The following is a 27,680-nucleotide window of genomic DNA, read 5'->3' as shown; positions in this document are numbered from 1 at the left end:
GCAAAGGCAACCCGGAAGTTCGTCACTGTTCTTTTCGAGCTGTTCCGATTAGCCTGCAAGACACTGGAGGATATTTACAGTTACGTCATGGGACACCCGGCGACGCTCCGAGAGGGTTTTCAAGTTTCTTGAAACGAGGCGGCTCTGCAGTCGAAGCTGGAGGCCGAGAGTGGCTAACAGCCCCCCTGTGTCCCACAATGCCTTGCGGGCCGCTTCGGCACCTCTGTATCCCACAGTGCCCCGCGGCTCCTGCCTTCTTTAAGCGATCGTGTTGTTCGATTCTCACTGCTAGGGGAAGGTTTGAGTGTTTCAGGCGTATATCGTCGCGACGCGCTGTTTTTCGGAAACTGAGGCCAGGAGGTGCAAAGTGACCTGCGTAGATCAGACTACTAGTGTAGTGGGTGGTTGCCAGGGTTCAAACCATACCTCCACAGTTCTCAAACTTTATTATTTGACAGATTTTTGGAGCGCTAATTTGAAAAATGCAGATTCCGGGTCTCCTTTCCATAGATTGTTATACCAGCATGTCTTAGCTGGAGCCCAGAATCTGCATTTTAATGAGCAGCTGTGATTCTGAAGTGGCGACCAGGAAGCACTTTCCTACGATGGCAACTGTGCTGTCCTTTTCGAAACCCAGCCTACGGAGTTTGTCCTGGAGTCTTACTGGGGAATTTCAAAACATCGAAAGAGAATCTGAGCGCGCGATTTTTGTTCAAACCTCAGATTCTTTTCTACCTGGCTTCTTAGGTTTCCTTATCAGCCTCCCAGCGTGTCTCCTTTATTGGGAAATATATTTTCTGTTAGATCAGATATCTATTCTTGGCTCTGCCACTTTCTAGCTGTGTAGCCTTCACCTCCCTGGACCTCAGTTTCCTTATCTGTAAATTGGAGAAGATAAAAAGGGGGTGCCGTGAGGGTAAAGATAAATGTATGTGAAAATACTCAGGAATCCCACTTACCAGTTGGGCAAACTTAGGTTATTCGATCTCTCTGAAACCTTATTCATTTGTAAAATGAAAATGTTAACAGCAGCATCTGTTTCCATAAGTACTCTCCTAATCCGCTCATCTTCCAGTTTTCCTACTTTTTGTTCATGCTATCCAGTGAATGGTGCTCATTGCAAAACCCTGTAGTCATTATTGGTAGCTCCTTTTCCCTTTTCCACCACATTCAATCCTTCAGTAACTCCTCTTTATTCTTCTTTCAAAAGACGTCTTGAGGGCTTCCCTGGTGGCGCAGTGGTTGAGAGTCCGCTTGCCGATGCAGGGAACACGGGTTCGTGCCTCAGTCCGGGAAGATCCTACATGCCGCGGAGCGGCTAGGCCCGTGAGCTATGGCCACTGGGCCTGTGCGTCCGGAGCCTGTGCTCCGCAACGGGAGAGGCCACAACAGGGAGAGGCCCGCGTACCGCAAAAACAACAACAACAACAACAAGACGTCTTGAGGAAATTCCCTGGTTGTCCAGTGGTTAGGACTCTGTGCTTTCATTTCACTACAGGGGGCAAGGGTTTGATCCCTGGTCGGGGAACTAAGATCCCACAAGCCTCAAGGTGTGCCCCCCCCCCAAAAAAAAACCCATCGTGAATGCCACCACTTTTCCCCCACCATCTTCAGCCTCATGCTTGGACTCCCAGTGTCCACTCTTGTCCTTCTAGGGTTCCTTCTCTGCATGATGATCAAAGTAATCTGTTCACAACCTTCTAGCAGCTTCCCATTACGTACTGGAGTAAAATACAAATGTCTTCCTGTGGACTGTGTGGTCTTGGCTACCTATCATCTTTATATCCTGCCATTTTATACTCACTCTCCGCTAGCTATCATGCTTATTTTTGGCCGCACTGCATGGCTTGCAGGATAGTTCTCTGAACAGGGATCAAGTTTGGGCCCCGGAAGTGAAAGTGCTGTGTCCTAACCGCTGGACCACCAGGGAGTTCCCAATCATGCTTTTCTTTTTATGCCACAGGGCTGTGGTGAGAATTAAATGAGTTAATGTAAGTTCTTGGAATGGTACCAGGCACATGGTGAGCAAGAGTGAATGAGGACAGGGCAAGGCTACTCAGAGGGGTGGTTGGTTGAGGACACAGGCTAATGAAGATCTAGGGGAGATGTATTCCCGGCACCAGCGAACAGCAGGTGACAAGGTCTCAAGGCAGGAAGGAGCCTGGGTATGACCCAGAAAGAGGAAGTGGACACGTAGAAATGTGCAGGCCACGGAGCAGAGTATGGGATTTTATCCTCAGGATAAAGGTAAGCTACTAAAGGATTTGAAGTGGGGAGGGAGGGAGGTCATGCCCTAATGTAAAGGAGGGTCATCCTGTGGAGACTGGATAGGCAGAAAGAGGCAGCAGAGGCGTCTATTGAGAAAGGAATGGAGGAAAGATCTTCCACCCAAGCCCAGGGGCCCGTAATTGAGAATGAGACATACACTCCAAATCCTTCTCCATCTGGGGTGGGCAGAGACGTCACAGCCAAAATGGAAAAGACGATGAAACTTTGACACAAGAGAGAGACTGCAGCAGATGGCCTGTGGGCCCACAGCAAAAAAAACCCAAAAAACAAAAAAAACACCAAAAAACAAAAGACATGATCCGAGCAATTCAGCAAAAGTACATCTCCCCCTATATTTTAGCACATATTACAACTTACTATTGATATTGAATACATTATCATTAATTGAGTCCCTATTTATGTGCCCAGGGTAATGTGCTATATTCATTTTCTCATTTAATTCTCACAAAACCCCATCCATTCATTCATCAATTCCCCAAATATGTGTCACCAGGCACTGTTCTAGGTGAGACAGCAAAGCCTCTACCTCACAGAGCTGACACTCTAGAAGCAGAGATGGAGCCTAAACAAGGAAACAAAAATATTTCAGAGCACGAGGAGAACTATGAAGAAATGAAGCAGAGTCGGAGGGCGAGGAGGGGTGGAGAGAGAAGCAGCTGTTTTAGGAGTGGTGGTCGAAGATCTCATTGAGGAGATAACTCTTGAGCAGACACAGGGATGATGGGACCAGACCAGCCGTGAGTAAATCTGGGTTCATGTATGTTTCTTCTATCACATGGAGCACCCCGAGGGGGTGGGGGTAGGGCCTGTGTTCTCAGTTGCTAGAACAGTGTCTGACATAGAGCAGGTGACCAGTAAGCATTTGTTGACTAAATCAATGAATAAAGGGATCAAAATTGGTGTGAGATCATTTACTCAGCTTGCATTATAAGAGCCACCACTTTTGCAGCAGGACCCTGTGTATATAATGATCAATAGTGAGAGTCTTGCCTTCAAAGAGCTTCTGTTCTAGCCGAGGGAGTGACTGCAAAAGCATTTTCTAAACTAAAAAGGGGAGACCGATAGGTGCCCGCCAGGCCCTCCATATTCATACCCTTATGTTGTGTCTAGAAGCAAGAGGCACCATTATTGCTGTTTTCTGATCAGCCCTTTGTGCTGTTCTGTTCTGTCCTGTCCCTTCCAGATAAAACAAATGCATTTTCTAATAGGAACCTCCAATGTTTTAAAAAGGGAACTAGCATTTATTGAGTGCGTACTATATGCCAGGTGCTGTGCTAGTGCTTTACATAAATCGTCATCTCTTTAATTCTTTCTGAGAGTTCTCTGAGACATTCATGCAGGAGGGAGAAACAGGCTCAGCGTGGTTGGGTACTTGGCCCAGTGAGTAAGTGGCTGCACTAGGATATGAGAGCAGTTTTGTGCCCTTAAAAGCTCCCATCCCGGGCTTCCCTGGTGGCACCGTGGTTGAGAGTCCGCCTGCCGATGCAGGGGACGTGGGTTCGTGCCCCGGTCTGGGAAGATCCCACGTGCCGCGGAGCGGCTGGGCCTGTGAGCCATGGCCGCTGAGCCTGCATGTCCGGAGCCTGTGCTCTGTAACGGGAGAGGCCACAACAGTGAGAGGCCCCTGTACCGCAGAAAAAAAAAAAAAAAAAAAAAAGCTCCCATCCACGGTGGTGGAGAAGGGCTTTCCTGAGGTTTGGGTTTTCTTTTTCTCGCCACTCTTCTGTCTCTTGCCTCTGCTCTCTGATTTACTCAAACCCTTCTTATCCTGGATATCAGTGGCAGCTCCAGAATTTCCCCATGGGAAGGGCATAGTGAGAGCAATCTGGTGGAAAGGGGGAGCCCCGGGCTTGTCTTGAAGCTGTGTTTGCATAGCAGATGTCCTGCTTTCACTGGGGTTGTATGTTTATTTGGGGAAGGCGCTCTGGAGATTGTGAGGGGGCTGAGCCTGCTCCTTAAGCCGTCTCCTGGCAGAACTGCTGAGCATCCAGACAGGACAGAACTGGGAGAAGGGGAAGGGATGAGAGAACAGCACCGATCTCTCGAAGGCTTTCTATGTGTGTGGCATCTCATGTATTTTGATATTCTAGACTGTGAGGCGGAAGGTTGTTGCCAGCATCTGTAGTATGCTCTGAGAACTTGGCCAAATTCAGGGTGACCATATAATTTACCATCCAAATTGGGGCACTTTTTGGGAGAGAAGGGGTCAGTATCAATAATTATGCCAGACAAAATGTGTAAATGGGGACTGTTCCTCGCAAATTGGGAGGTATGGTCACCCTAGGCAGAAAGGAAATAAAATTGGCCTCTGTTCTGGTCATCTGTTGCTGTGTAACGTCTCTCCAGAACTTGGTGGTTTACAACAATCTGTTTATTCCCTCTCTTGGTTTCTGTGGGTCAGGAATTTGGGAAGGGCTTGGCTGGGTGGTTCTGGCCTGGGGTCTCTCAGCCAATGGTAGTTAGATGTCGGGGGAGCTGGAGTAGCTGGGGGCTGGCCAGACCATTCTCTCTTTCTCTCTCTCCATTTCGTCTCAGGGTCTCTCTATGTGGTGAGTCCACATGGAGAGTTTGGGCTTCCTCACCACGTGGTGGTCTCAGGACAGTCAGACTACTTATACGGGGGCTGAAGACTTCCAGAGGAAGTGTTCTGACTAGTGATCTGGGAGCTACGTGGCCTTCTACGATCTGGCCTCAGAGGTAACACAGCATCAATTCCGCCCCTTCCCTGGGTTACCAGCGAGTCACAAGCCTGCCCATAGTCAAGGCACAAGGTTCTAGAAGAGAACGTGGAGTGGGAGATGCTATCGTGGCCTTGGTAGGAGCAGAGAATCTGCCGCGGATGTAAACTGGCCTTTTGTAAGAGTCACCAGCTGGTTGTCTGCAAACGTGTGGCTGCAGAGGTGGGGACACATCAAATGCCAGGGTTTCTGAGCGAGTCTGGCTGGAAGGAGTCCTGGAATGGTTTATCAAGGGAACCTGATCACAGGGAGGGAGGAGGGACTGGAGATGCAGAAGGGGGAGGGTCCTGGAGCCAGAGCGGGCCCTGTTGAGGGGGCTGGAGTGTCACCCCCATTTCCTGGGCAAGAAGGTCCCCTCCAGCTCCCTCTGCTGATGAATGCTTCTCCAGAATAACACTGCCACTTGTTCTGCTCCCTCCTATCACGACCGTGAATCCTCACAGAGCTTTTACTGAAGGGGGGTATGTGCTGGGCAGGCCAACAAAAGCGCCGGGTCCTGCTGGCGGCTGTATTTCTTATGCTCTCTATTAATAGATGGAGCATCTGTTTATGCGTCAGCCTTGCAAGCCCCTGCCTTGTGTGCAGACTTACCCCAAACTGCAATGGACTCACCAAGGCCTCCTCTGGGGACTTGTCAGTGTGGCCACCCCCTTCCAGTGCAGCAACCTTGTGCGCCTTCTAGGAACCAACACAGGGATTACCACTCCATTTCATAGATTTGAAAACAGAGGTGCAGTCAAGAGGAAGGTCTTGCTCAAGGTCAGCCAGCTGCTAAAGGTGCAATTGGAATGGAAACCCAGGTGTGTCTGAAAGCAAAGCTGGCACTCATATGCAATTGCAAGGTCCGAGAAAGCTCTGAAAACCGAAAGCTTTCTCATGAGGCTGGGGCAAGCATTTGATGACAAACCCGATGTGAATTGGACGTGAGGTTATTTATAGTCTTTCTTTTATCCCACTTAGCGTGAATATGTATACATTTTGCTGTATAGGAATATTGAGGAGTTTACACTGTGTATGAAAGGGTTTATGGAGCACTGCCCCAGAGATTGCTGGGCATGTTGTGTAATATACAGTAGGCCCACCGTAAAACCTTCCTGAAATCCAAAGAATTCCGTTAGCAAACACACTGAGCCCCAAGTGTTTCAGATAAGGAATCGTGGACTTGTACCAAACTTGTCTGTCTCAGCGATGCAAAGGGCACTACCTCCATTTTACAGTCGAGAAAGACTGACTATGGGGGAAGTGGTGCCCAGGCCAACTCTGTGGAACCGCAGCATTTTATCATCCTGTAGGAGGGTGCGCCGGGAGGAAGGGAAGCCTTTGAATCACCAGCCCACTCCAGCCTCCTAAGAGCCTTGTTGCCCCAGCAAAATTTTAAAAATAGAAAACCTGGAAGGATTAAAGCATCCCAAAGGATGCTTTAAGTCCCCTGAAAGAAAGGGAGGCTTGCTGTAGGTTCCGATGTTTGGCATTCAGATTTATTTTTTATCTCAGCTGGATGTACACTCACCCATCACAGGATCAGTTCTCAGAATAGAGAGGTACCTGTTGAATCATCCACCCCACTTCCTGTCTGGTGCGGGCATCTCTCCAAATGCTGAGCCATCCACTTCTCTGCTGTGGCCTGAGATATATCAGGATTTGCAGCCCTGGTGACAGGAGACAAAATAGACTCCCATTTCCTTCGGAACCATTTAGCTAGTTTAGAGAGTGCTTGACTGTTTCAATGGGTTGAGCGAGAACCAGGCTTCTCCTGGCCCCTCCTCTCTGCCCTATACATTTTCCTTTGTTAGAAGCTGGGGTTTGTTGCTCTGGGGTAAACGGTAAACACTGACTTCGGCTTGATCTAGCTGTATAGTCTTGGACTAGTACATACCCCTCTCTGAACCTCAGGTCCACTTTCTGCAGTGCGTGCGTTGTTCTCTGTTTCTGCCACATGCCCTGGCTCCCACTGTCCTTAAGACTGGAAACCGTACCTGGCAGCTTCCCAGAGAGCTTTATCGGGGCTAAGTGACGGCAGGTGATATTTAAGGGGGGGGGGGGCGTCTCATGGGGCAGTATGGTATCACAGCAATGCAAGCAGAAATTTGTGGAGACAGACTGCCTGAATTTGCGTCCTAGGTTATCACTAGCCACGTGACCTTGGGCAAGTTGTGCAACTGAGCCTCGGCATCCTCATCTGTAAAATGGACAGAATCATAGTAGGTAGGTAATGGGAATTAAGTCAGATAATATGTAAAGTGCTTAAACAGTGTTTGGTGTGCAGTAAACCCTTAATCCGTGCCAGCTGGATTGGCATGGTCACCAGAAACCTGTAGGGTTTTGACTGGGGCAAGATATTGCAGCATTTCAAAAGCAATCTCTTGTCGCTTGTAGGGAACCAGTTCGTGGGCTGCTCACTCAGAGTTCAGAGAGAGAGACCCAGTTGTGCTCTCAGGTAGCCCAAAGTCTAGTGGGAAAGTAGGTGTGACTAATCCAGGGGCTGCAATACCTATGAAGTACCTAATGAAATAGATTTTGAACTACCTTTAAAAAGCAGATTTCACATAAAAATCCAGAATTTTGGCTTCTCTTAAGATTGAACAACACTGGGTTGGCTTTTCTGCCTGAGGATAAGAAGCTGGCACTGCATACGGGCTGCCCACAGACCAGGGGCTCTCTACCACAGTCCCCACTATTCCTTATTGCATCGTATTTGACCCACTTCATGTTCATGAATGTGTGCTGCCTGGCCCCCTGGGAATTTGCAGATAAATTACAATGCAACGCTGTGAGTGCTGTGGGAACAGGATGAGGGATAATAATTCAGCCTTGGGCAGTCAGGAAGAGCTCCTCAAGGGAGGCGAAGTCACAGCTGCTTCTCTCTAAAACCTGCAGAAGCCGCTGAACACCCTCATCTTTATGGCTCAAGGACACTAATAGAGGACACAAAGGCTGAGCTGGCAGGGATCTCTGACATAACCAAAGCTAAGTGGCCTGGCTGAGGACGGCATGGCTAGGGCTAGAACCAGGACTGTCAACCAGAAATAGCTGGGGGCCTTGGGTGTCAGGAGAATTTGTACTCTGGAATCTTTTTTTTTTTTTTTTTTTTACATTTGTTTATAGTAGGCCCTGAACTGATACAGTAGTTAATAGAAAAATTTAAACAATTGTGTGTTTTCAGGTTGTTTCTGTTCTTTGGTTCTTATGAAAAATGCTACTATGAACATTCACGTACAGGCTTTTGTGTGGACATACGGTTTCTTAGTTATATGCCTAGGAATGGAATTGCTGGGTCGTATGGTAACTCTATGTTTAAGTTTTTGAGAAACTGCCGACGTTTTCCAAAGTGGCTGCATTATTTAAAAAATCTCCCTACCAGTGTAGAAGTTTCACCCTTCTCTCATGCCTTGCCAGCGTTTTGATATTGTCCATTATGTACTCTGGAGTCTTGAATTTGAGGCCTGTCTCTGCCACTTACTTGCAGCATGACCTTGGATAAGTTGTTTTACCTCCTGAAACCTCGTTTTCTTCATCTGTAAAAAGCTCTAAGGAGGGCTTCCCTGGTGGCCCAGCGGTTGGGAGTCTGCCTGCTGATGCAGCGGACATGGGTTCGTGCCCCGGTCTGGGAAGATCCCACATACCGCGGAGCGGCTGGGCCCGTGAGCCATGGCCGCTGAGCCTGTGCGTCCGGAGCCTGTGCTCCGCAATGGGAGAGGCCCCAACAGTGAGAGGCCCGCATACCGCAAAAAAAAAAAAAAAAAAGCTCTAAGGATTCTGACCTCAAAGGAGCATCCTGAGGGCCAAATAATGAGAAAATGGATAGGGGGACACTCATAAACTCAAGAGGGCCCTCGACATGTGAGGGTCATTATAATTGTTGCAAATTAGCCACCTTCCCCTGACAGATTTGTCACCATCTCTTCGACAGAGACCTTGAAGGGGACCTGCCCCCCATCTGCCTTTGCCAGTGCCTTGTGGGAGCAGGCATGGCCTTTTTCCCGGTGTGGACCCAGGAAGGGGATGTTTTGGGATTCTCTTACCTTGGCTGTGAGCAGGACTCTGGGTGCAGAGCCCAAGGGCTCCCCTCCTCCAAGGTCAAAAGAGGTGCTGAGCTAGAGATGGGAAGGAAGCAGAATTTCCTGGGAAAAAGAGGAGAAATATAAATAATTCCTTAATTTTCTTCAAGACCCCACCCCTGCATCTCAGGGGCTACCTTGAAACCCCTCGTCAGTGGCTGAAACTATTGAGGTAGTATAGCGTTGTGGTTGACTATCTCGATTTGGGGGTCACCTTGTCCTGAGGTCAAATCTTGGCTTTCCTCCTTACTAGTTGAGTGTGTGTTTTGGCTAAATTGTAAACATGTCTAAACCTCAGTGTTGTCACCTGCAAAATGGGATTCTTTTTATTTATTTTTATTGAAGTATAGTTGATTTATAATGTGTTAATTTCTAGTGTACAGCAAAGTGATTCAGTTATACATATATATACATTCTTTTTAAAATATCCTTTTCCATTATGGTTTATCGTAGGATATTGAATATAGTTCCCTGTGCTATACAGTAGGACCTTGTTGTTTATCCATTCTCTGTATAAAAGCTTACATCTGCTAACCCCAGCCTCCCACTCCAGCCCTCCCCCAACCCCCTCCACCTTAGCAACCACCAGTCTGTTCTCTGTCTGTGAGTCTTTCTCTTTCGTAGATAGATTCATTTGTGTCATATTTTAGATTCCACATATAAGTGATATCATATGGTATTTGTCTTTCTCTTCCTGACTTACTTCACGTAGTATGATAATCTCTCGTTGCATCCCAAAATGGGATTTGTAAAAGTACCTATCTTACAGAGTTTTGTGGAATTAAATGAGATTATACCATAAAGGGTTAAGCACAGTGAGAAGTTCAATAAGTGCCAATATTATCGGAAATAATAATAACTATCATGTTTGTACATGATTTTACCATTTATGAACTAGTTGTGCTTTTCTTATCCCATTTGATCTTCACAAGAACTCTTTGAGGTGGCCGGTGTAGGGATTATGACCTCACTGCACAGATGAGAAAACTGGAGCCCAGAGAGGGCAGCAGTCTGCTCAAGGTCACACAGCTTATGAGTGACAGAGCCAAGTTCAAGTCTTCTCAGATGAAGGAATGACAGTGTTGTTCACAGCGCCAGGCCAGTGCACCTGCAAAGGTGGCCGGGCTGCTCCTTGGGCACACCAATTTTCCCAATGACCTCTTCACAGGGAAATAATCCAGTGTTGCTTCAGACCCTCGTTGCCCCTGTTTATACTCTGAGCCTGTACCACTTCTGAGGGTGAAGAAATTTCTCCTTGTTCTGTGTTGTCAGACTGATTTTTCCTTGCATTTGTCCTAAAACGACCTCCATGGGTTCCCAGCCATCCCTACCCAGCCTGATCCCTGTTGACCACCGGGAGGTCCATGTGTTCTGAGTTCTGGCCACACGATGGCGCTGCTCCCCAAGGCATGAAGAGTCCTAACCAGAGCTTGGACTGCATTTCAATGCCTTGACTATCAATTAAACACCTCCTATGTGCAAATCACTGTGGCTGCTGAGGAGAGGGCTTCAGTTATTTATTAATGTCATCATAAGCTATATAAATAACAACGACAGTAATAATAACATTGGTACAGATTTTCATAGTTCATTGAGCAATTCTCATACGTTCCTTTTGCCAAATAATCCTGATATTTTAGGTGAGGTAGGTCTCCTCACCCCCACTTGGGGAGGAGACTGAGGCACAGAGAGGTGACAGGCCTTGCATAAAGGCACAGAGTGACACTGGCAGGCACTCGATGAATCATAGGTGGTGGATTGAATGGGGTGGACCCGGCAACCATCTTTTCCATGCCATTATTTGTCTGGGCGGGCAGGGACTGTCTTATCTGCCTTTCGGCCCCAATCCTAGGCCGGTGCCTGGTCGAGGGCTTCAGAAGAACTCTGCAGCAGGGAGAGGGGAAGCAGGGGGCTCCCTGCAGGTTGCTCAGTCTCCCTGAAGCCGCAGTGCTGAACAGTCAGCCAACTGCAGCTCCCAGGCCAGGCCTGGAAGGCTCTCTGGGTGCGCTCAGGCTGAGAGATGCAGCCTCTGGCTTGGAGCTGGTGGAAGACACTGCAAAGAGAGGTCACTGCTTTCACCACAAGGCATGGGCAGGGCATGAGTGACTCACCATAATTTGACCCCTGACGGCTGCCAGGTGGCCGAGGGGACAGGAATTGCTCATTCGTTCATTCACTCATTTATTCATTCAACAAACATTTCCTAAGACCCTGCTAAACACGAGGGATACAGAAAATGTATCCATACATTTGAAGTGCAAAACACAGCCCCTGTCCTCTTGGAGCTTTCAGAGCAGCAGGGGAGACAGAGGGTAAATAGTGAACAATACAGATTGATAGGTGTTGCTCAGAGGTCTGTTCTAAGTGCCATGGGGGTGACTGAGTCCACCAGGGGCAGGAGGACAGGCTACACAGAGGAGGGCACTTTTGCAAGGTCCTGAAGGATGAGATGAGTTTGCAGATTACCAGGCAAAGGGAGTGCAAAGGTGGAGGGAAGGAAAGAGTCAGGGGTGATGGCAAGTGCACGGAAACAAGCGCTGTCAAAGGCCATCGGGCATTTGAGGATGGGTAAGAGGTGCAGCCGAAAGACAGGGGGGCAGCCAGAGAGGGGCCATGAAAGCCATCCTCAGGACAGTGAACTGTGTCTCGTCAACGTCAGGGAATGTTTCAAGAGTTTTAATCATCATGCCAGGAGCTGTGCTAAAAGCTGGGATCCAAAGTGGAACGTTGTGGTTCTCACCGTCTCCCTGGTCGGGGAACTAAGATCCCACAAGCTGCGCTGTGCAGCCAGAAAAAAAAGGAGCTCAGCGTTTCATGGAGAAGGTGGACAAAGAGAAAACCATCACTCATGTTTCCCGAGCCCTGACTGTTTGCCATGCATGGCGCTAAGTGCCTCCTGAGCACTGGTTTATCACCTACCTTGCAAGATAGATACTGTGATCACCCCCATTTTACAGATGAGTAAACTGAGGCTTGGAGTACTTAAGTACAGTTGTCCAAGGTCAGAGAACTAGTCATGGTGGAGTCAAGGCTTGTCATTTTGGCCTTTGAATGGTCACCTTTACTAAAGTTAATTCATTCATGTTATATAGATTTTTTTATGTATATGGTTCCAAATTCAAAAGATGCCCAGTGAAGTTGCTTTCGCTTACATCCCTGCTTCTGGCTCTCCCTCCCCAGAGGTGACCACTCTTACTAGTTTCTGGTGTTTCCTTCTAGAGATGTTCTATCCAGACTCAAGCACAAAAGGTAAGAAAAGACAAGTGCATGTGAGTCACAGGCGTGGGCTTTGGGAACAGCCTGCAGGGGGCTGAATCCTGACTTTCTTGTCTGAGCTTTAAGAGTGTTATCATTATTTGAGCAGGGGGACAGGAGGGCTTGGAGGGTGGGCGGGGGGTGGCAGGGTGTGTGTGTGTGACGGTGCCGGGCTGGCCTTGGGGGGACGGTGTGGTGATGGGATGGAGATGAGGGAGGGAGGACCGTGGGACCGTGGGAGAGAGACGGAATGGGGGCCCAGCAGGGAACAGAGGCTGCAGAGGGGTTGTCATGCCAGGCAGGTGTCTGGCAGGGCTGGAGGTACGCTAAAGGGACAGAGATGGCCCGTGGGGCCGGGACAGTCCATGTCTGAGGCCTCCTGTGAACTCCTGGAACAGTTCCAGCTCATCAGGCCACGCACCAGAGCTGAGATGCTGGCAGTGGACTGACAGGGAGGCCGTGGGCTCTGGAGCCTGGAGGTCTGGCCCAAGTGGCCCACGGGGGAATCTGGGCAAATCCTTTCCCTCCCCAGGAGTCAGTGCCAGTGAGCGCTTCACAGAAGTTTATCTCCCCTGCTGTCTTTCACTATGGAGGGAAAGGTGGGCTTGGGGATGGGGAGTAGAAGAGTTTGGGAGAGGCTCAGCCTGGGATAGGCTGTGGGCTCAGGATCCTGTTCTGGAAGTTTCCAGGCTGCATCTGAATGAGTGTCCACAGTGCCTAGAGCTCTCCTAGGCAGGGTAGGAAGCCTACCTACAGATAGAATATTACATGTTATGCTAATGTGTATTAATATGTTAATAACGTGTAATGCGCGTGGATTTTGTTTTGTTTGATCATCACCTCTCCTCTTCTGGAGCCCCATCTAGTTGGATACTGAGCCTTGTGACCCAGCCCTCAGGAGTCTCTGGTAACTCGCTGGCTTTCTGGAAGAACAAGATGTTCCCGACTCATCTTGTGCTTTCCCTTCCCCAGTCCTGGAATCAGCCTTTTCTCCAAGGAGCCCTGGTTCCCTCCCGTGAGGAGTACTCTTTGGGGGCAACGGCCCCGGGGGGAGAGACGGAGGGAGGTGGCAAGTTCTGGGGAGAAGAGCCTCTGATCTGGGCAGCCCCTTAGCTCTGAACAAGTCCCTCCCGCTCCCCCTGGGGTGGGGGATTAGAAGACCAGTTAAGTCCTTTCCCAGACTCGACTGAGGCCGAGAACAAGACGTGGGAAATATTCACACTGTGTGCCTTTGGGCGGCAGTGGCACTGTGGAAGCCCACGGACCTAGATTCAAGCCCTAGCTCTGCTGCCATGTGTCTGAGTGACTCTGCATGCATTACTTAACTTCTCTGAGCCTCGGGGTCCTCGTCTGTGACGTGGGGATAATAGCACCTACCTCGCAGGACGTCCAGGGGGATTACATGGGACGACACGTGTAGATGTCTGACTTATCTCGCCTAGAGCACGTGCTCAGTGGATGCAGATTCCCTTCCTCAATCACGTGACTTCAGCAGCCCAGGAAATGAGGACTGGATTACTGGACGGTCTGGGAGAGGGGAAGAGGGGAGGCTAGGGAAGAGGAGGAGATGGGAAATAGAAGTCCATGGACAAATAAAGAGGAGGGAAGGTTAGCTCAGAATAGGGAAGATGATTCATTGTCAAATCTGTCCAACAAAGAAGGCTCTCATTGCTTGGGGGAGGTGGAGAGCCTCCTGTCACCAGAGGTGTGCAAATAGAGGCTGAGCGACCGTGCGCCATAGAGATATTTCTGTGAGGACTCCTGCATTGGCCAGGAGGTTGATTCATCCACTCAGCAAACTTCTGGAGAGGGCTGTCCTTGTCCGGCCCTATAATGGGACAGGGGATGCCAAGGTGAATGGGCCATCACCCCTGGCCCAAGGAGTGCCCAGTCCAGGGAATGAGCTGGACTTGAGGGTCCCTCCTACTCTGCAGTTCAGTCCTTTAAAGCATCCATGCCTTGGAGGGAGCTGGCTGAGGATTTTCAATACGTGCCTTTTGGTATTGATCCACTGGGGCTGAAGCTGGCCGGGGAGCGGCAGGAGAACGCCGCAGTGTTATTAGTGCGGAGGACACGCTGTAATCTGTCAGTGTCACCCTGGTCGCAGCTGGCTGGGGAGCCATCCTGCTGTTAACTCCTCCTTTCCCAGCAGCCACCAAGCACGCAACCTGCACAGCACCCTCGTCAGTGCCTCCATCTGTCCCTGTAGGAGGCGGAATGTGGGTGTTTACTCTTTTTCTATTTTCTCTGGCATGAGCCCTCTGCCCCAGTCACAATGATTTATTCAGTGTTTTCCAAACATACCTGGGACATTCCTACCTCTGAACCTTCAGTTACCAGCTTTCCCTACCAGCTATGGTCACTGAGTTTACTTTCCATCCATCCATCCATCCATCATTTTAATATCTAAAAAAATCTATCCACTTTTCCACTTCTCAAACCAGCTCTCCATCATCCAACAATCCATTCAATCATCCATCTTTCCACCTATGCACGAATCCATCCATCCATCCAGCCAGCTATCCACCCACCACCCACCCTCCATCCATTCAACCTTGCAATTTAGTTCAGTCCAGTTCAGTTCAACTCAGCTCAGTTCAATTCGGCTCACCTTTATTCAGTTCATAAGATTCCTAGGTCTTGCCATGTGCCAAGCAAGTGAAAAGTGAGTCATGTCTCTGCTGTCAAGGAGCCCAGGGCAGAGGCCTCCTCATCCGTCATGGCCAGCTTTGTGTCTCACTTCTGTTAACACTTTGCCAGTCCCCTAAGCGGAAGCAATTGACTCTAAAGGGCTGTTCTGTGGAAGAAAGTTTAGTCTGGTTTTCACAAACTCCACAGGACAGAGCTAAGGCAAGGAGAGAGGCAAAGTGTGGGAAGGAGGTGAGAGTGAGGTGAGCCAGTGGGGCAGGGATTTTGGCTCCGTGGAGGGAGGAGCTTCCATTCAGTGGTGAACAATCTAGCAGACAGAGTGGTTGTGTACTGGGGGATGGAGGTAAAGAGAAGGGGGCGAGGAGATCACTATTGGAGAAGTAAGTTCACGTAGGGGTGAAGACATGAGCTCTGGAGTCGACGGACTGCTGGGCTTACTGTCTAGACTCTACCGTATTGTTGCAGTGTGTCCTAGGGCACATATCTTAATCTCTCTGAGCTTCAATGTCCTCATTTATAAAATGGAGATAATAAAAGGATCTAGCTTATCATGTGGCTGTTATGGTTATCATGGAAAATGCTTAAATTAAAGCCTGACACAAAGGGAAAGCTCAACAGATTCTAGCTATGATTATTATCACTTTGTTGAGTACCAGCTACATCAGGGCACTGTACTAGGAGCTTTCACATTCAGTGCCTCCTCCGAGCATCCCAGCCACTAATCCTACATAGAAATCATTGAACCCATTTTTCAGATGAGGAAATGAAGGTTCAGGGAGGCTGTTTATTTTTAATTTTTTTAATTTTAATTTTTTTATTTTTTGGTTGTGCTGCTCGGCATGGGGGATCTTAGTTCCCCGACCAGGGATCGAACGTGCATCCCCTGCGTTGGAAGCGCGGAGTCTTAACCACTGGACAGCCAGGGAAGTCCAAGGCTGTTTCTTGTTCACGTCACACAGCTGGTTAAGGATGGAGCTGGGCTTCAAATATAGGCTTTTCTAACTCTACTCATGCTCTCCTGCCGGCCCTTTTCTGCTGCCTTTCAAGGGGTGCGTGCTCTCAGATGCCAGGATTCAAAGACTTTCATCTCAGTTTCTGTTTGGGACACTCTTTTGGCCTTCTGTACTTTTAGCCTTGATTGTTAATTATTGTTTCATGTGTGTTTTCTCTCTTTTCCAGAGAGTGTGAGATCAAGAAAAAATTTTTCTTTTCTACAGCAACTGAAGTGTTGACTTTGACCATGAAAGCTGCGGAATTTATGATGTTTCTCTTTTTGCCTTGCTTGCCAGGAAGCTTGTACTGTTGTCACATTGCTTCCTTCTCCTTTGCATGGTTTGGCTTTCTACTTTTAACATCCTTTTTCTTTACGTGTCTTTTGCTGTAAGCTCTTTCACCCTTGGGAGGAGCTTTTCTTAAATAGACATTAATTGAATGGAAGAGGGCAGATTACAAATCACAAGTAAATAACTCAAACAAAACGATGAACTTCAGGAAAGGGATGTGTTTTACTTATATCTGTCCCTCCCACTGTGTCTAGCCACGGCTCTGGCTTGGTGAATTTTGCATGGAAACCTCAGTGGTGATTTTTCATGTCATTTCTGGGTCAGGGGCTGTCTTTGTACTTGGAATAAAATTCAAAGACCTGCCCCATGAGGACCAACCCCTGCCCACTTCTTGCACCTCCTTCTGTGTCACTTGTCCCTTGCTCACCTAGGATAAAGATTGGATCATCTTTTAGATCTACTCACAGGCCAAGTTCTTTCCTGCCTTAAGAAACGAGTATTTGCACATGCTGTTCCCTCTGCCTGGAACCTCCCGCTCTCTTCCATCCCGTTTTCCTGGTCCTCCCTCTTTACCCTTCAAATTTCAGCTGAAAGCCAGTGTCTCAGAGAGATTTGTGATTATATAATTATTTGATTCTTAACTTGCTAATTTTTCCTCTTCCCTGCTTGAACATGAGTTGCAGGAGGCTGGGACCGTGCCTTTCTTTTTTTTTTTTGCGGTACGCGGGCCTCTCACCGCCGCGGCCTCTCCCATTGCGGAGCACAGGCTCCGGACGCGCAGGCTCAGCGGCCATGGCTCACGGGCCCAGCCGCTCCGCGGCATGTGGGATCCTCCCGGACCGGGCGGACTCCCAACCACTGTGCCACCAGGGAAGCCGTGTTCTAATGCTTTTTATTCATTAACTTCCTAACATAGCTTAACCTTAACATAATTTAACCTTATGTGTTAGGTGCTATTATTGTTTCCCTTTTGCAAATGAGGAAACTGAGGCATAGATACCTTGCCCAAGGTTGTGCTGCTAGTAAGTGGCTAGAGCCTGGTTTGAGCCTGGGCAATGTGACTCCAGCGCCCACCCTCTTAACCCCCAGAACTTTCCGCCTCTCCGAGCCTCAGTTTCCACATCTGTGAAGGGGGTGACAATACTTGCTTGCTAACCTATTATAGTATGTGGCTTGGTAGTGCCTATAGCACATTGTAGGCTCCCCCAAATTCCAGTTTGCTGTGGCAAGACGGATAACCAGGGGTCTGGCCAGGGAGGGCATTAAAGCCTTTACTGTGAGGGCACTGGGGAGCCACTGAAGGTTTTCGAGTGACGGAGTGACATAAAGAAGCAGTGGTTTAGCTCAAGTCCTACCCTTTCCCTCCCCTGGCTTCCTCCCTCCTCTCCCCCAGGAATCACCCTCTGACAGCTAACTACATCCTGCCTGGCGTTGCTGTCTGAATTTCACATCCTTATGTCTTATCACCCCCATGAGATCTTAAACTGTTTAAGGGCCATGACAGGTCATCCCAGACTTCCTGACTTGAATTGGATGGGAAGGGCTACTCCCCTCCCTCTCATGACAGACATTCTTGCTCCTGTTGGGCTCATCTCAGAGGGCTGCCTCAGAGAGCACATCTGTGGGCCTCTTTCCTTCGCCTCTTTGAGTAGTAGAGGCGGAGAGAGGTGCCTGGGGGTGATCTTACCATTTGCTTCTTATTCCCTTGGGATCCTTTGCATAACAGTGTGGGTGAGGTGAGACAGACGGGTAACTCAGTGGGAGAGGAAGGAGGGAGAGAAAGCAAGGGAGACTTGGGGAAGGAGAGCCAGAGCAAGAGAGAGAGGGAGGCTGAAAGAGAGAGGAGGAGGAAGGCTGGGCTTATTGCTTCAGGGCTGGGTACTCCTGGTGACAAAAATGGGCCATCTCACCTAGTGTGGCGTTCCTTTGTTCTGACCGATGTTTTGAGCACGTATAGACACACGAACATACACACATGCTACATGTGTCCATATAGATGCGAGTGCTTACCTGTGCCTGTGAATGCACAGACGGGTCTACAGGTGCACGTAGATTAAGTACGTAGAGAACTACGTGCGGCGCGCAGCACGTCATGCTGAAGCACCGCCTGCTCTCTGTGCCCGCCCATGGCAGTTCACCCTTCTCGCCACGCCTTTGTGCAGCTTGTCACATTTCTCAGCAAGCCTCTGTTTCCCTGTCCATGGTCCTGTCTCTACTGAGTGCTTCCTGCAGGAAAGTCTGTGTCCTTGTCACGTCTGTACACTTGGGACCAAGATCAAGACCTGGTGGAGGGGACGTGGTCAAGAAAATGTGACAGACTGAATGGATGTGTTTGTGTGAGTGGATCTAATTCCATAAGTGCGTGTTCGTGCACACACAGGCATGCAGGCACGTAAGAATATGTACGTGCACACATGCCCACAGGCACACCCACTTTAGGGGCTGTGCATGTGCCTCGGAGGTGTGCATGAGTCAACATGTAAGCACACACCATAGCTACAGCCTTCTGCAGCGATATGTTGGTGTTTGACAATCAGCTCTCTATTAAAAAAGAATCGCCTGATTTGCAGCATTTGCCCATTTCTGTGGTGTAAACACTCCCATCACAGCCAATTTCAGGGTGCCAGTGTGTTGTCACTGAACTCAGAGTGGAGAAGAGATGCACGTGGTGGGTTCGTGTGAGCCTGTAAGAGGCAGCCCTTGCACACGCTGGATTTCTGTCTGTGACAGAGTGGCGGAGAGGGCAGGCAGGGCCAAGTTCCTCTGGCCTGGCCTGGGGGAAGCTGCAAGCTGGCCCACAGACAGTTCTTTCCAGAGCCTGTGCACCAGGGGAGCGGGGCAGTCGTTGGCTACCAGCCAGCTTTCTCAGCATCGGCTTGGAAGCCGGTCCAAACTGATGCTCCTTGTTAGGCAGGTCTAGACACTCAACAAAACAGCAGCCTTCTCTCACCCCCGGCAGACACGCTCAGAGCTTTTGGAGTTTGGTGAGGTCAGCACTCCTGCGAGGAGCTCGGAGCATGAACGGAGGAGGGGGAAGGAAAGCTTCAAACCTTCATCAGACGGGGTGGCTGGGGATGCTGGAGGTCAGGTTCTGGGACCAGCAGCCTGCTTGAAGCCAATTCATTTTGCAAGTCTGGTTTGCAAGTTGCTTGACTTTTCTGGGCTCTAAATAGTACCTTTTTCCCATGAAGGGATAGGTCTTCCGAGCTCTACATCCCCTTATCTGACCCTCCGGGAGGAGAAGCCCTTGGATTGTACCCTGAGATCTATATTCAAAAGCCAGAGAGAGGATAAGCTGCCCCCAGACATGGACGAGAGGGGCCCTGGGCTTTAGGGGACCTTGCTCTGGCCCTCCTCCCGCCATGCCCCTCCCTGTGGGGGGAAGAGTCCACAGGCCAACGCGACGTGCTCACCCTGAGCCCACACCTCTCTTGTAGCCCTTTCTCTCTGGCGCCTGCTTTTCAGAATTTCTGCCCAAAGTCTCCTGAGCCAGCTTCCAGGGCTGGCCACCATCTGTCTTGAGGTTGGACTGGCCTGAACAGTGGCTGAGGAGTCGCTGTTTCAGGCGGCTGTAGCTGGAACTTGGATGTGCAGGCTGGGATGGGCATCCCCTTTGCAGGAGAGGCCCCGCATGTGCTGGGTGGAGCTGGAGATGGGAAGGGAAGGGGGCTGGGCGGTGGGCTCCAAGCCAGGGTGGGCTTGCCCTGTGCCACTTTTGGGAACAGAATTCAGAGGGGGGTGAGAATTCTAAATTCAAACTTTGTATTTTAGGTCATAAGGAGATAGATTTGTCAGGATAGAACATATTTTAAAGTCAGTTAGTTTGATTTGTAGCTGTTAAATATTTAGATTGATGGTATGGGGGGCCCCATTTGACTCTTGCCCTTGGACCAGCAAATTAAAAAAAATATTTATTTATTTATTTATTTATTTATTTATGGCCTCTCCATGTGGCATGCGGGATCCTAGTTCCATGACCAGGGATCGAACCCACACCTCCTGCATTGGAAGCATAGAGTCTTAATCACTGGACTGCCAGGGAAGTCCTGGGACCAGCAAATGTTAGGGGTGAGCTTGGAGGAAGAGATGCTTGAGATTGATGGGAAGCTTGGCAGTGTGGCCCAAAGGCTGAATTGAGCAGGGAGTTGTGAATGTTGGCCAGTTCTAGAGGGGAGTCTTCTGGGGGCTCCGGGGTGTAGGGCTGGCCTTCTCTTAGGTCTGTGTCACTCAGGTCCGCTCTGTGTGCCATCTCTTCTACGGCCTTCCTTCAAATAACTGACCCTGGCAGTTTGCCCAGAACAGGGCCGGATATTGGTGGGTTCGTCCTTTAGCTGCCTTCAAATGGGGCCTTTCTCTCATGTCAAGGGTCAGATCCTCCTGAGAGGTTAGCCGCCTTTAAAGGCTGAATGTTTGGGTCCCCCCAAAATACATATATTGAAACCCTAACCCACAATGTGATGGTATTTGGAGGCAGGGCTCTGGGGAGGTACTTAGGTTTCAGATGAGGTCATGAGGGTGGGGCTTCCACGGTGGGATTAGTGTCTTTATAATAAAAGAAGAAAGACCAGAGCTCGCTCTCTGCCATGTGAGGAGAACACAGTGAGAAAGTGGCCGTCTGCAAGCAGGAAGATTGTTTTCACCAGGAATGGAATCTGCCGACACCTTGATCTTAGACTTTGCAGTCTAAGAAAGTCGAAGAAATAAATGAGAAGTAAGTGTCTGTTGTTTAAACCACCCAGTCTGTGGTACTTTGTTACAGCAGCTTGAGCAGACTAAGACACGTTTCATCTTGCCTTTCACATGAGGAGAGTCCCAAGGCCCCCTGCTAGACCCTCCCCATTCGTCTCCCAATCCACAGTCCCCTCCGAGGAGCACCTCTGTACGGGGGCCCTCTAAGTACAGCGGCAGGGTCATGTCCATTACAGGCTGCACACTTTCACGGGGAAAACTGAAACCCTGGAGTGTCACCGGAATGTTGATGGGGGCTGATTTATTCTAAAACTGAAAACTCAAGGATGTCATGCTCATGGCTTTCAAATATCGGAGGGACTGTTGTGCTAAAAAGGGAAGGGATTCGTTCATTGTTGCTGGAGTCAAAGGAAGAGGTGGATTGAAATTCATTGTGGGGAGGAGACTTTTACCAATGAGCACTACCCTGCACGGGCTGGGGCTGCCTAAGGAGGGAGTGAGCCCCCTGTCACTGGAGGTGTGCAAATATCAGTAAGGGATATTTAAGAGGAAACTCATGATCTGGGGACTAGGGTTATTCTACTGCCTGGCTTCTAAGCCTCCCATCCCTCAACTGAAATCTGAGAATGTGAGTTCTCAGATTTCGGCTTTAGGATGGTTCTAAATGAGATGTCAGAAGTTGGGAAAGCAATGAAAGAAATCCACCAAAGTGAGGACCAAGCTATAAAAAAAATCTTTATTTCATGTACCAGGATTTTTTTCTTTTTTTTTTTCTTTTTTTAGTTTTCAGCTTTTTAAAATTTTTTCTGTTAACAGTTTGAAAAAAAAAGGACCCACCAACAAAATAAAATGGAGGTTGGTTTCTTGGACTGGTTTGAGCTGGACATGAGCAATCGTCCACCCTGGAAAACGGCGCCTTTGCAGTCCTGAACACAGCTCCTTCCCTCCAGGCCCCCTAGCCCTTTCACCCCACACCTGGTTGGCCCTCTTCAAGGGTACCCAGGCCCCGGGTCTCATGGCCTGGGAAGAAGCGCTGATTGCCATCCCAGACACTCTGCCGGAACTCAGAGAACTGGGACCAATTTTCCTCTTTGGACCATGCCCGTGCGTTTGCTGTTTTCCTTCTTTCTCCCTTCTCTCTAGTCCTTGATCCTTTCAGGTTTGGGATCTGATGGGGGCAGTGGGCAAGGTTGAAGTGGGGAGGGAGAGATTGTGATTTCTGCCCAGACTGAGAAATACTGGGTAGCCACCACACCTGGCATTGGCCGCCATGGCTCTGTCCTGGGGCTCCCGGGGCCCCCGTGCACTTCTGGGCTGGCAGACAGATGTTTTGTCTTGTGGCTCAGGCTGGATTTAGGGTCCCAGCTGCTACTGACCTGAGAAAAGAGCTTTCCTTTCCCAGACAAGAGATGGAAAGGGCAGCTGAGAGTGGGCAAGCCCCCAAAACTTTTCCAGCCACTCCCCCCAACTCCCCAGACCTCAATCTAAGAAGCTTCAGGACAGGCCAGTGTTAAGAAAGAGACCAACCAAGCCGTGCTGTTGGGGACAGCAGGGGCCCCACCTTCGGCAGAGTGACCGGCAGGCTGGGCTGAAACCTGAGCTTGGGAAAGTGATTGGCTTTCTTTCATTCTGAAGTGGCCTTGCTGCTCTGGGAAGAAAGGGGAGCAACATGGGCTGCCCCCAAACTTGAGTCCGTGGTCTAAGTTTAACTTTGGGGGTTGGTCCTCATGCTGGGACCAAACTTTGTGAATCTCTGCTCTCCATCCCTCAGCCTTCACCCCTCCCAGCAAACCTTGGAGGATCCTCCTTTTCCCTGACCTCTAAAGACAGTGGGGGAAGCCTGATGGCTCATCTTCTCCCAAGGAAGTCCCCTCTGCTCCCTGTGACCGGGTTATGGCATTCAAGGAAGGGGACACAAAGTCAAGAGTGGCTTTGGGGACTTCTGGTACCTTTCCCTCTCTGAATGGCAGAAGACGTTTGCTCACATGTGTGTATTTTTGCTTTGACACTGGATGCGGGGGTAGAGGGTTGGGAGCACAGTGAGGAGGCATATGGTATGTGTATGTGTGAGTGTGTGTGGTGTGTGTGTGTGGTGTGTTTGTGGTGTGTGTGTGGTATGTGTGTGTGGTGTGCGTGGTGTGTGTGTGTGTGTTGTGTGTGGTGTGTTTGTAGTGTGTGTGGTGTGTGTGTGTGGTGTGTGTGGTATGTGTGTGTGGTGTGCGTGTTGTGTGTGTTGTGTGTGGTGTGTTTGTAGTGTGTGTGTTGTGTGTGTTTGTGTGGTGTGTTTGTAGTGTGTGTGTGTTTGTAGTGTGCGTGGTGTGTGCGTGGTGTGTGTGCATGGTGTGTGTGTGTGGTGTGTGTGGTGTGTGTGTGGTGTGTGGTGTGTGTGGTGTGTGTGTGTGGTGTGTGTGTGTTGTGTGTGGTGTGTTTGTAGTGTGTGTGGTGTGTGTGGTGTGTTTGTAGTGTGTGTGGTGTGTGTGTGTGTTGTGTGTTTGTAGTGTGTGTGTGCGTGGTGTGTGTGTGGTGTGTTTGTAGTGTGTGTGGTGTGTGTGGTATGTGTGTGTGGTGTGTGTGGTATGTGTGTGTGGTGTGCGTGGTGTGTGTGTGTGTTGTGTGTGTTGTGTGTGTGGTGTGTTTGTAGTGTGTGTTTGTGGTGTGTGTGTTGTGTGTTTGTAGTGTGTGTGGTGTGTGTGTGTGTGGTGTGTGTGGTGTGTGTGTGTATGTGTGTGTGTGTGTCTGAGTGGCTGACTGATGTTTTGGGAATGTTCTCAATGTCTGGGGGCTGGATGGCAGCCATTTTGGTCATCCCTTGGCATCTTCCTCTGGGCAGGTGGCAGATCTTAAGAGTCATCGACACCAAGAAGAAGAATGGGCCTTTGGAGTTTCATCTGGGTCAATCCACATGCTTACACGGGGGGAAACTGAGGCCCAGGGAAGCCACACAGCCAGGGATTCCAGAATCCAGAGCTGGATTCTAGACTGGTGCCCTTTCCTTGCATGCGAGCGGTGTGTGTGTGTTTGTGTGCGCGCGCGTGCGCACGTGTGCATGTGTGACCGTGGTGTGGTGGGAGTGCGCACGTAAGCATAAAGGCCAATATAGAGCTTTGTTGTCAATGGCTTTGGTGGGCATGAGTCAGTCTTCTCTGAATCCTGCCTCTGGTTGGGGAAGGGGATGGAAGGATATGGACTGAGTGTGTGTCCCCATGAGTGATTCCAGCGCTGGGCTTCGAGGACTGTGCATGCGTGTGTGTGCGTGTGCGTGTGTGTGTGTGTGTGTATGAGAGAGTGGGGTGTGCGATCTCACTTGTGTAGACCGATTCTCTCTCTTTCACTTTAGTAGCACTTTCCTGGAGTAAGGAGGAGATCTTTTCTATCAGCCCCATGCAGCTCCCTGGGGCCTTTCTCCCCTCCCTCCTGCTTGAAGCCCAGCTCTCATCTCTCACAGCAGCTTGTTTGTTTCTTAAAATGGATTTGTATATTTGTTTTCTGTTTTCTCTTTACAAGTTCCCTGCTAAATTTTAAGTCCCCCACCCCACCCCATTTTTTTGTTTGTTTTCACAGTTTAAAGCTGGAAAAGAATTAAAAGAAAAATACTATCTGATTTTCTTGCAAGTAAATCCACTTATTATATATTTACATTTATTTATAGTCTGTGGTTTTTTTATTAAAAAAAATCACCACTTGTTTTTCCTTTTTCTTTTGTAAAAAGAAACCTTTTTGCAGTGTCATTGTTGGACCCGCTGGGCCCTGAGGGGGCTTCAGTGAGTCCAAGGACCCCCAAAGGGTCTGTGAACCCCCCTCCCAAGGGGCTGGGGGCTTATGAGTCTGGGGGTCCACCATCGCCCCAGGGTCATCGCATGGCCCTGAGGTGAGGGGTGAGGAGGGAGAGATGCTTTATATCCCCCGGGGGGTGGGCATCTCCTGCCCCCAAGACAGGAGCTTGGGGCAGTGACCCCAAGAGGCTCACCCTGAGGATTCCGGGGTTTTCCAGGCATCTCTGCAAGCCACCAGCAGCCATCTCCTCTCCTTCCCTTCCCTCAAGGCCTAGGAAGTCATCACAGTGGGTTAAGGACCATTAAGGACTGGGAACCCTGGGGCCGGAGAAGCCCCAGGTGCACCCCCCTCCAGGCACCTTTCGGACAGGAGGGACCAGGGACTCTTGGGTCACCTGGAGGCTTACAATTGCCCCATCAATGCTGGGTGGAGCCGGCTTGCAAGCCACCTAGCGTTCCTAGGGCACCCATGCAGAAGCTCCAGGGACCTGGCAGTGACCGGGAGGCTCACCTGGCCCCGGGGCCCCTGAGTCTCCACCCCCCCCACTCACCCAGGGAGGCAGAGCCAGCTTGGGGTTAAAGGGAACAGAAAAGTAACTCTTCCGCATGAAAAAAAAAAGTAACATAAACCCCTGATAAATGCAAAGAACATTTCCCTTCCTTTCTGTTCCTTCTCCTTTTTTTTGCTTTAATATTATCTTGGTTCCCTTGTATGTTTTCATTTAAATTGGTTTTTATTAAACGTTAAAATAATGGTACATGGGAAATCATGCATTTTCTTTTAGATTTATTTTCTATTTTTAATTTTTATCCTCTCTTGCTTTTTTAAAGTTTGTTTTTCCTTCCCTCGTTTATAGTTTTGCACATTTTCTATTGTTTTGCTTCTTTGTTCCTCTTATATGTTGTTCTTTTTTTTTTTAAATTTACTTATGTTTTTCTCTTTTTTTGTTGTTTTTGCTTTTGGAAGGTTTGTCCCCCGTGGATGGTTTCGCTTCCTCCCCCTCACCCCCCCACCCCATGGCCCACCCCGCAGGCCGCGCCCCGCCTCCCGGCTCTGTCCGGGACCCTGGCGGCGGCGGCGGCGACGGCGACGGCGACGGCGGCGGCGGCGGCGGCGGCGCAGGCGAGGCCCGCGGGAGCTTCATACGGGGGTGGTCCGGCGGTTGGCTGCGTTGGAGTGGAGAGAGTCTTTGTTCTCCTTCTGGATACAGTTGTGAACTTGGAGGAAGCTGTTATCCCTGTCGGAGTTGTAGGTGGCGGTGGGCGTGGTGGCGGCCTTCAGGGGGTCCCTGCTGAGGGTGTACATGGAGATCTCCGTGGACGGCAGGGTGTTGAAGCCCTTGATGCCCGCGGGGGAGGCGTCCCTGGAGTGAGAGGGCTCGCTGGAGCGGGAGCTGGAGCGGCTGCGGCGCTGGTAGCGGTAGCGGTAACTGGGGATGCGGGTGATGGCGGAGGCCTGGAGGTAGTCCGTGGCGCGGGCCGTGGCCCGCAGCTGTTTGTGCCGGTCGATAAACATGTGCACGGCCAGCACCCCGACCATCTCGGCGATGATGAAGGACAGGGCTCCGAAATAGAAGGACCAGCCGTACGAGTAGCTATTCTTTTTGGAGTCGCTCTTGGAAGGGTCTCCGGCATTGGCAGATATGTACACTATGATGCCAATGATGTTACTCAGACCTGCGGGCAGAGGGTGGGCGCGGGCGGAGAGGGAAGCAGAGGGAAGGATCGTTAGTTTCCAAGGAGGATGCCAGGCCCCGGGCAGATGAGGGGACGGGGAATTGCTGGAGGGTCTTTTCCTGGTCCAGCGTTTTCATGGCGAACGGATGCGCCGGTCTAGAAGGGTGTTGCAAGCATCACCTTACTATCCTATTATTCCATTTGGAGAGAGCTGCAAAGGGAAGAGCTAATGGAAACAGAGCTATGGGAAGAAGGGAAAGAAGCAAGGGGCATCCTACAATGTATTGAGTAGTAATAATAATAGTAATAATAATAATATAGTTTATTGAGCATTTACTACCTGCCTTCACTGCTGAGTGCTTTTCAAGGGGTTTGCAGATGAGAAAACAGATTGCAGAGAGGTTAAGTAACTTGCTCAAGGCTGCACAGGGATTTGAAGCTGGTGTAGCAGGGGGTTAAGACTGGCTCCTAGAGCCAGACTGCCTGGATGCAAAGCCTCTGGCAAAGGAACCGGGGTCTGAGTTTCCATATCTGTACTGACGAACCTAGTTGCAGGGCAGGAATAAAGAGGTAGACATAGAGAATGGACTTGAGGACACGGGTTGGGAGGGCGAAGCTGGGGCGAGGTGAGTGTAGCATCGACATATATACACTACTGAATGTAGAATAGTTGGCTGGTGGGAAGCAGCAGCACAGCACAGGGAAATCGGCTCGGTGCTTTGCGATGACCTAGAGGGGTGGGAGAGGGAGGATGGCAGGGAGGCTCAAGAGGGAGGGGATATGGGGACATGTGTGTGCATATGACTGATTCGCTTTGTTGTGCAATAGAAATTAATGCAGTACTGTGAAGCAATTATACTCCAATAAAGATCTATTAAGAAAATAATAGGGCTTACTCCTTTCGGGTCATGGAGAGGATTAATACATGTGAATACATGTGAGTTGATGCATGTGAGTTAATAGACATGAAAGCTGTTAAGTCTGCACGTGGTAGGTGCTGCTTAAACGTTAGTCGTTCTTATTAAATGGCTCATACTACAGCCCATGTTCTTTTTCTGGCATCTGAAGCCAATGTGACTTGTCACATAACTGGGTTGAGAAATGTGGTTTTGGGTGCCTGCCTGCTCCCACCTGGGTAGGACAGTGAGGGGAGAGGGCAAGTGAGGATAGGCCTAGTGTCCTGAGAGGATCCTGGGATTGGGGCCTTTTTCCAGGAGGTGGGAGAAAGATGCATCGTTGGGCTAAAGGACAGGGTCTGGGGATGGTCCT

At 49.8% G+C, this 27,680-nt stretch overlaps 1 protein-coding gene and 1 long non-coding RNA gene across 2 annotated transcripts in view; one reads left to right on the top strand and one right to left on the bottom strand.

Annotated features, from left to right (window-relative positions):
• The first annotated feature begins 101 nt into the window (after nucleotides 1–101).
• LOC141275818 (uncharacterized) lies at nucleotides 102–27,134 on the top strand. The gene is made up of 3 exons (XR_012324196.1): nucleotides 102–2,247; nucleotides 2,783–3,026; nucleotides 25,702–27,134. It is a non-coding gene; the product is annotated as an uncharacterized lncRNA (long non-coding RNA).
• Nucleotides 25,781–27,680, bottom strand: part of CACNG2 (calcium voltage-gated channel auxiliary subunit gamma 2) — a 120,073-nt gene continuing 118,173 nt past the window's right edge. Inside the window, exon 4 of the mRNA XM_019952122.3 lies at nucleotides 25,781–26,411. Coding sequence (XP_019807681.1) covers nucleotides 25,876–26,411 — 536 coding nt within the window. The 3' untranslated portion in view covers nucleotides 25,781–25,875. The remainder of the gene's footprint in view (nucleotides 26,412–27,680) is intronic.

This window comes from Tursiops truncatus, chromosome 11 (assembly GCF_011762595.2).
Source record: "Tursiops truncatus isolate mTurTru1 chromosome 11, mTurTru1.mat.Y, whole genome shotgun sequence".
Taxonomy (NCBI): Eukaryota; Metazoa; Chordata; class Mammalia; order Artiodactyla; family Delphinidae; genus Tursiops; species Tursiops truncatus.
Note: the sequence above shows the minus strand (reverse complement) of the source record. Positions and strands in the feature narration are given on the sequence as shown.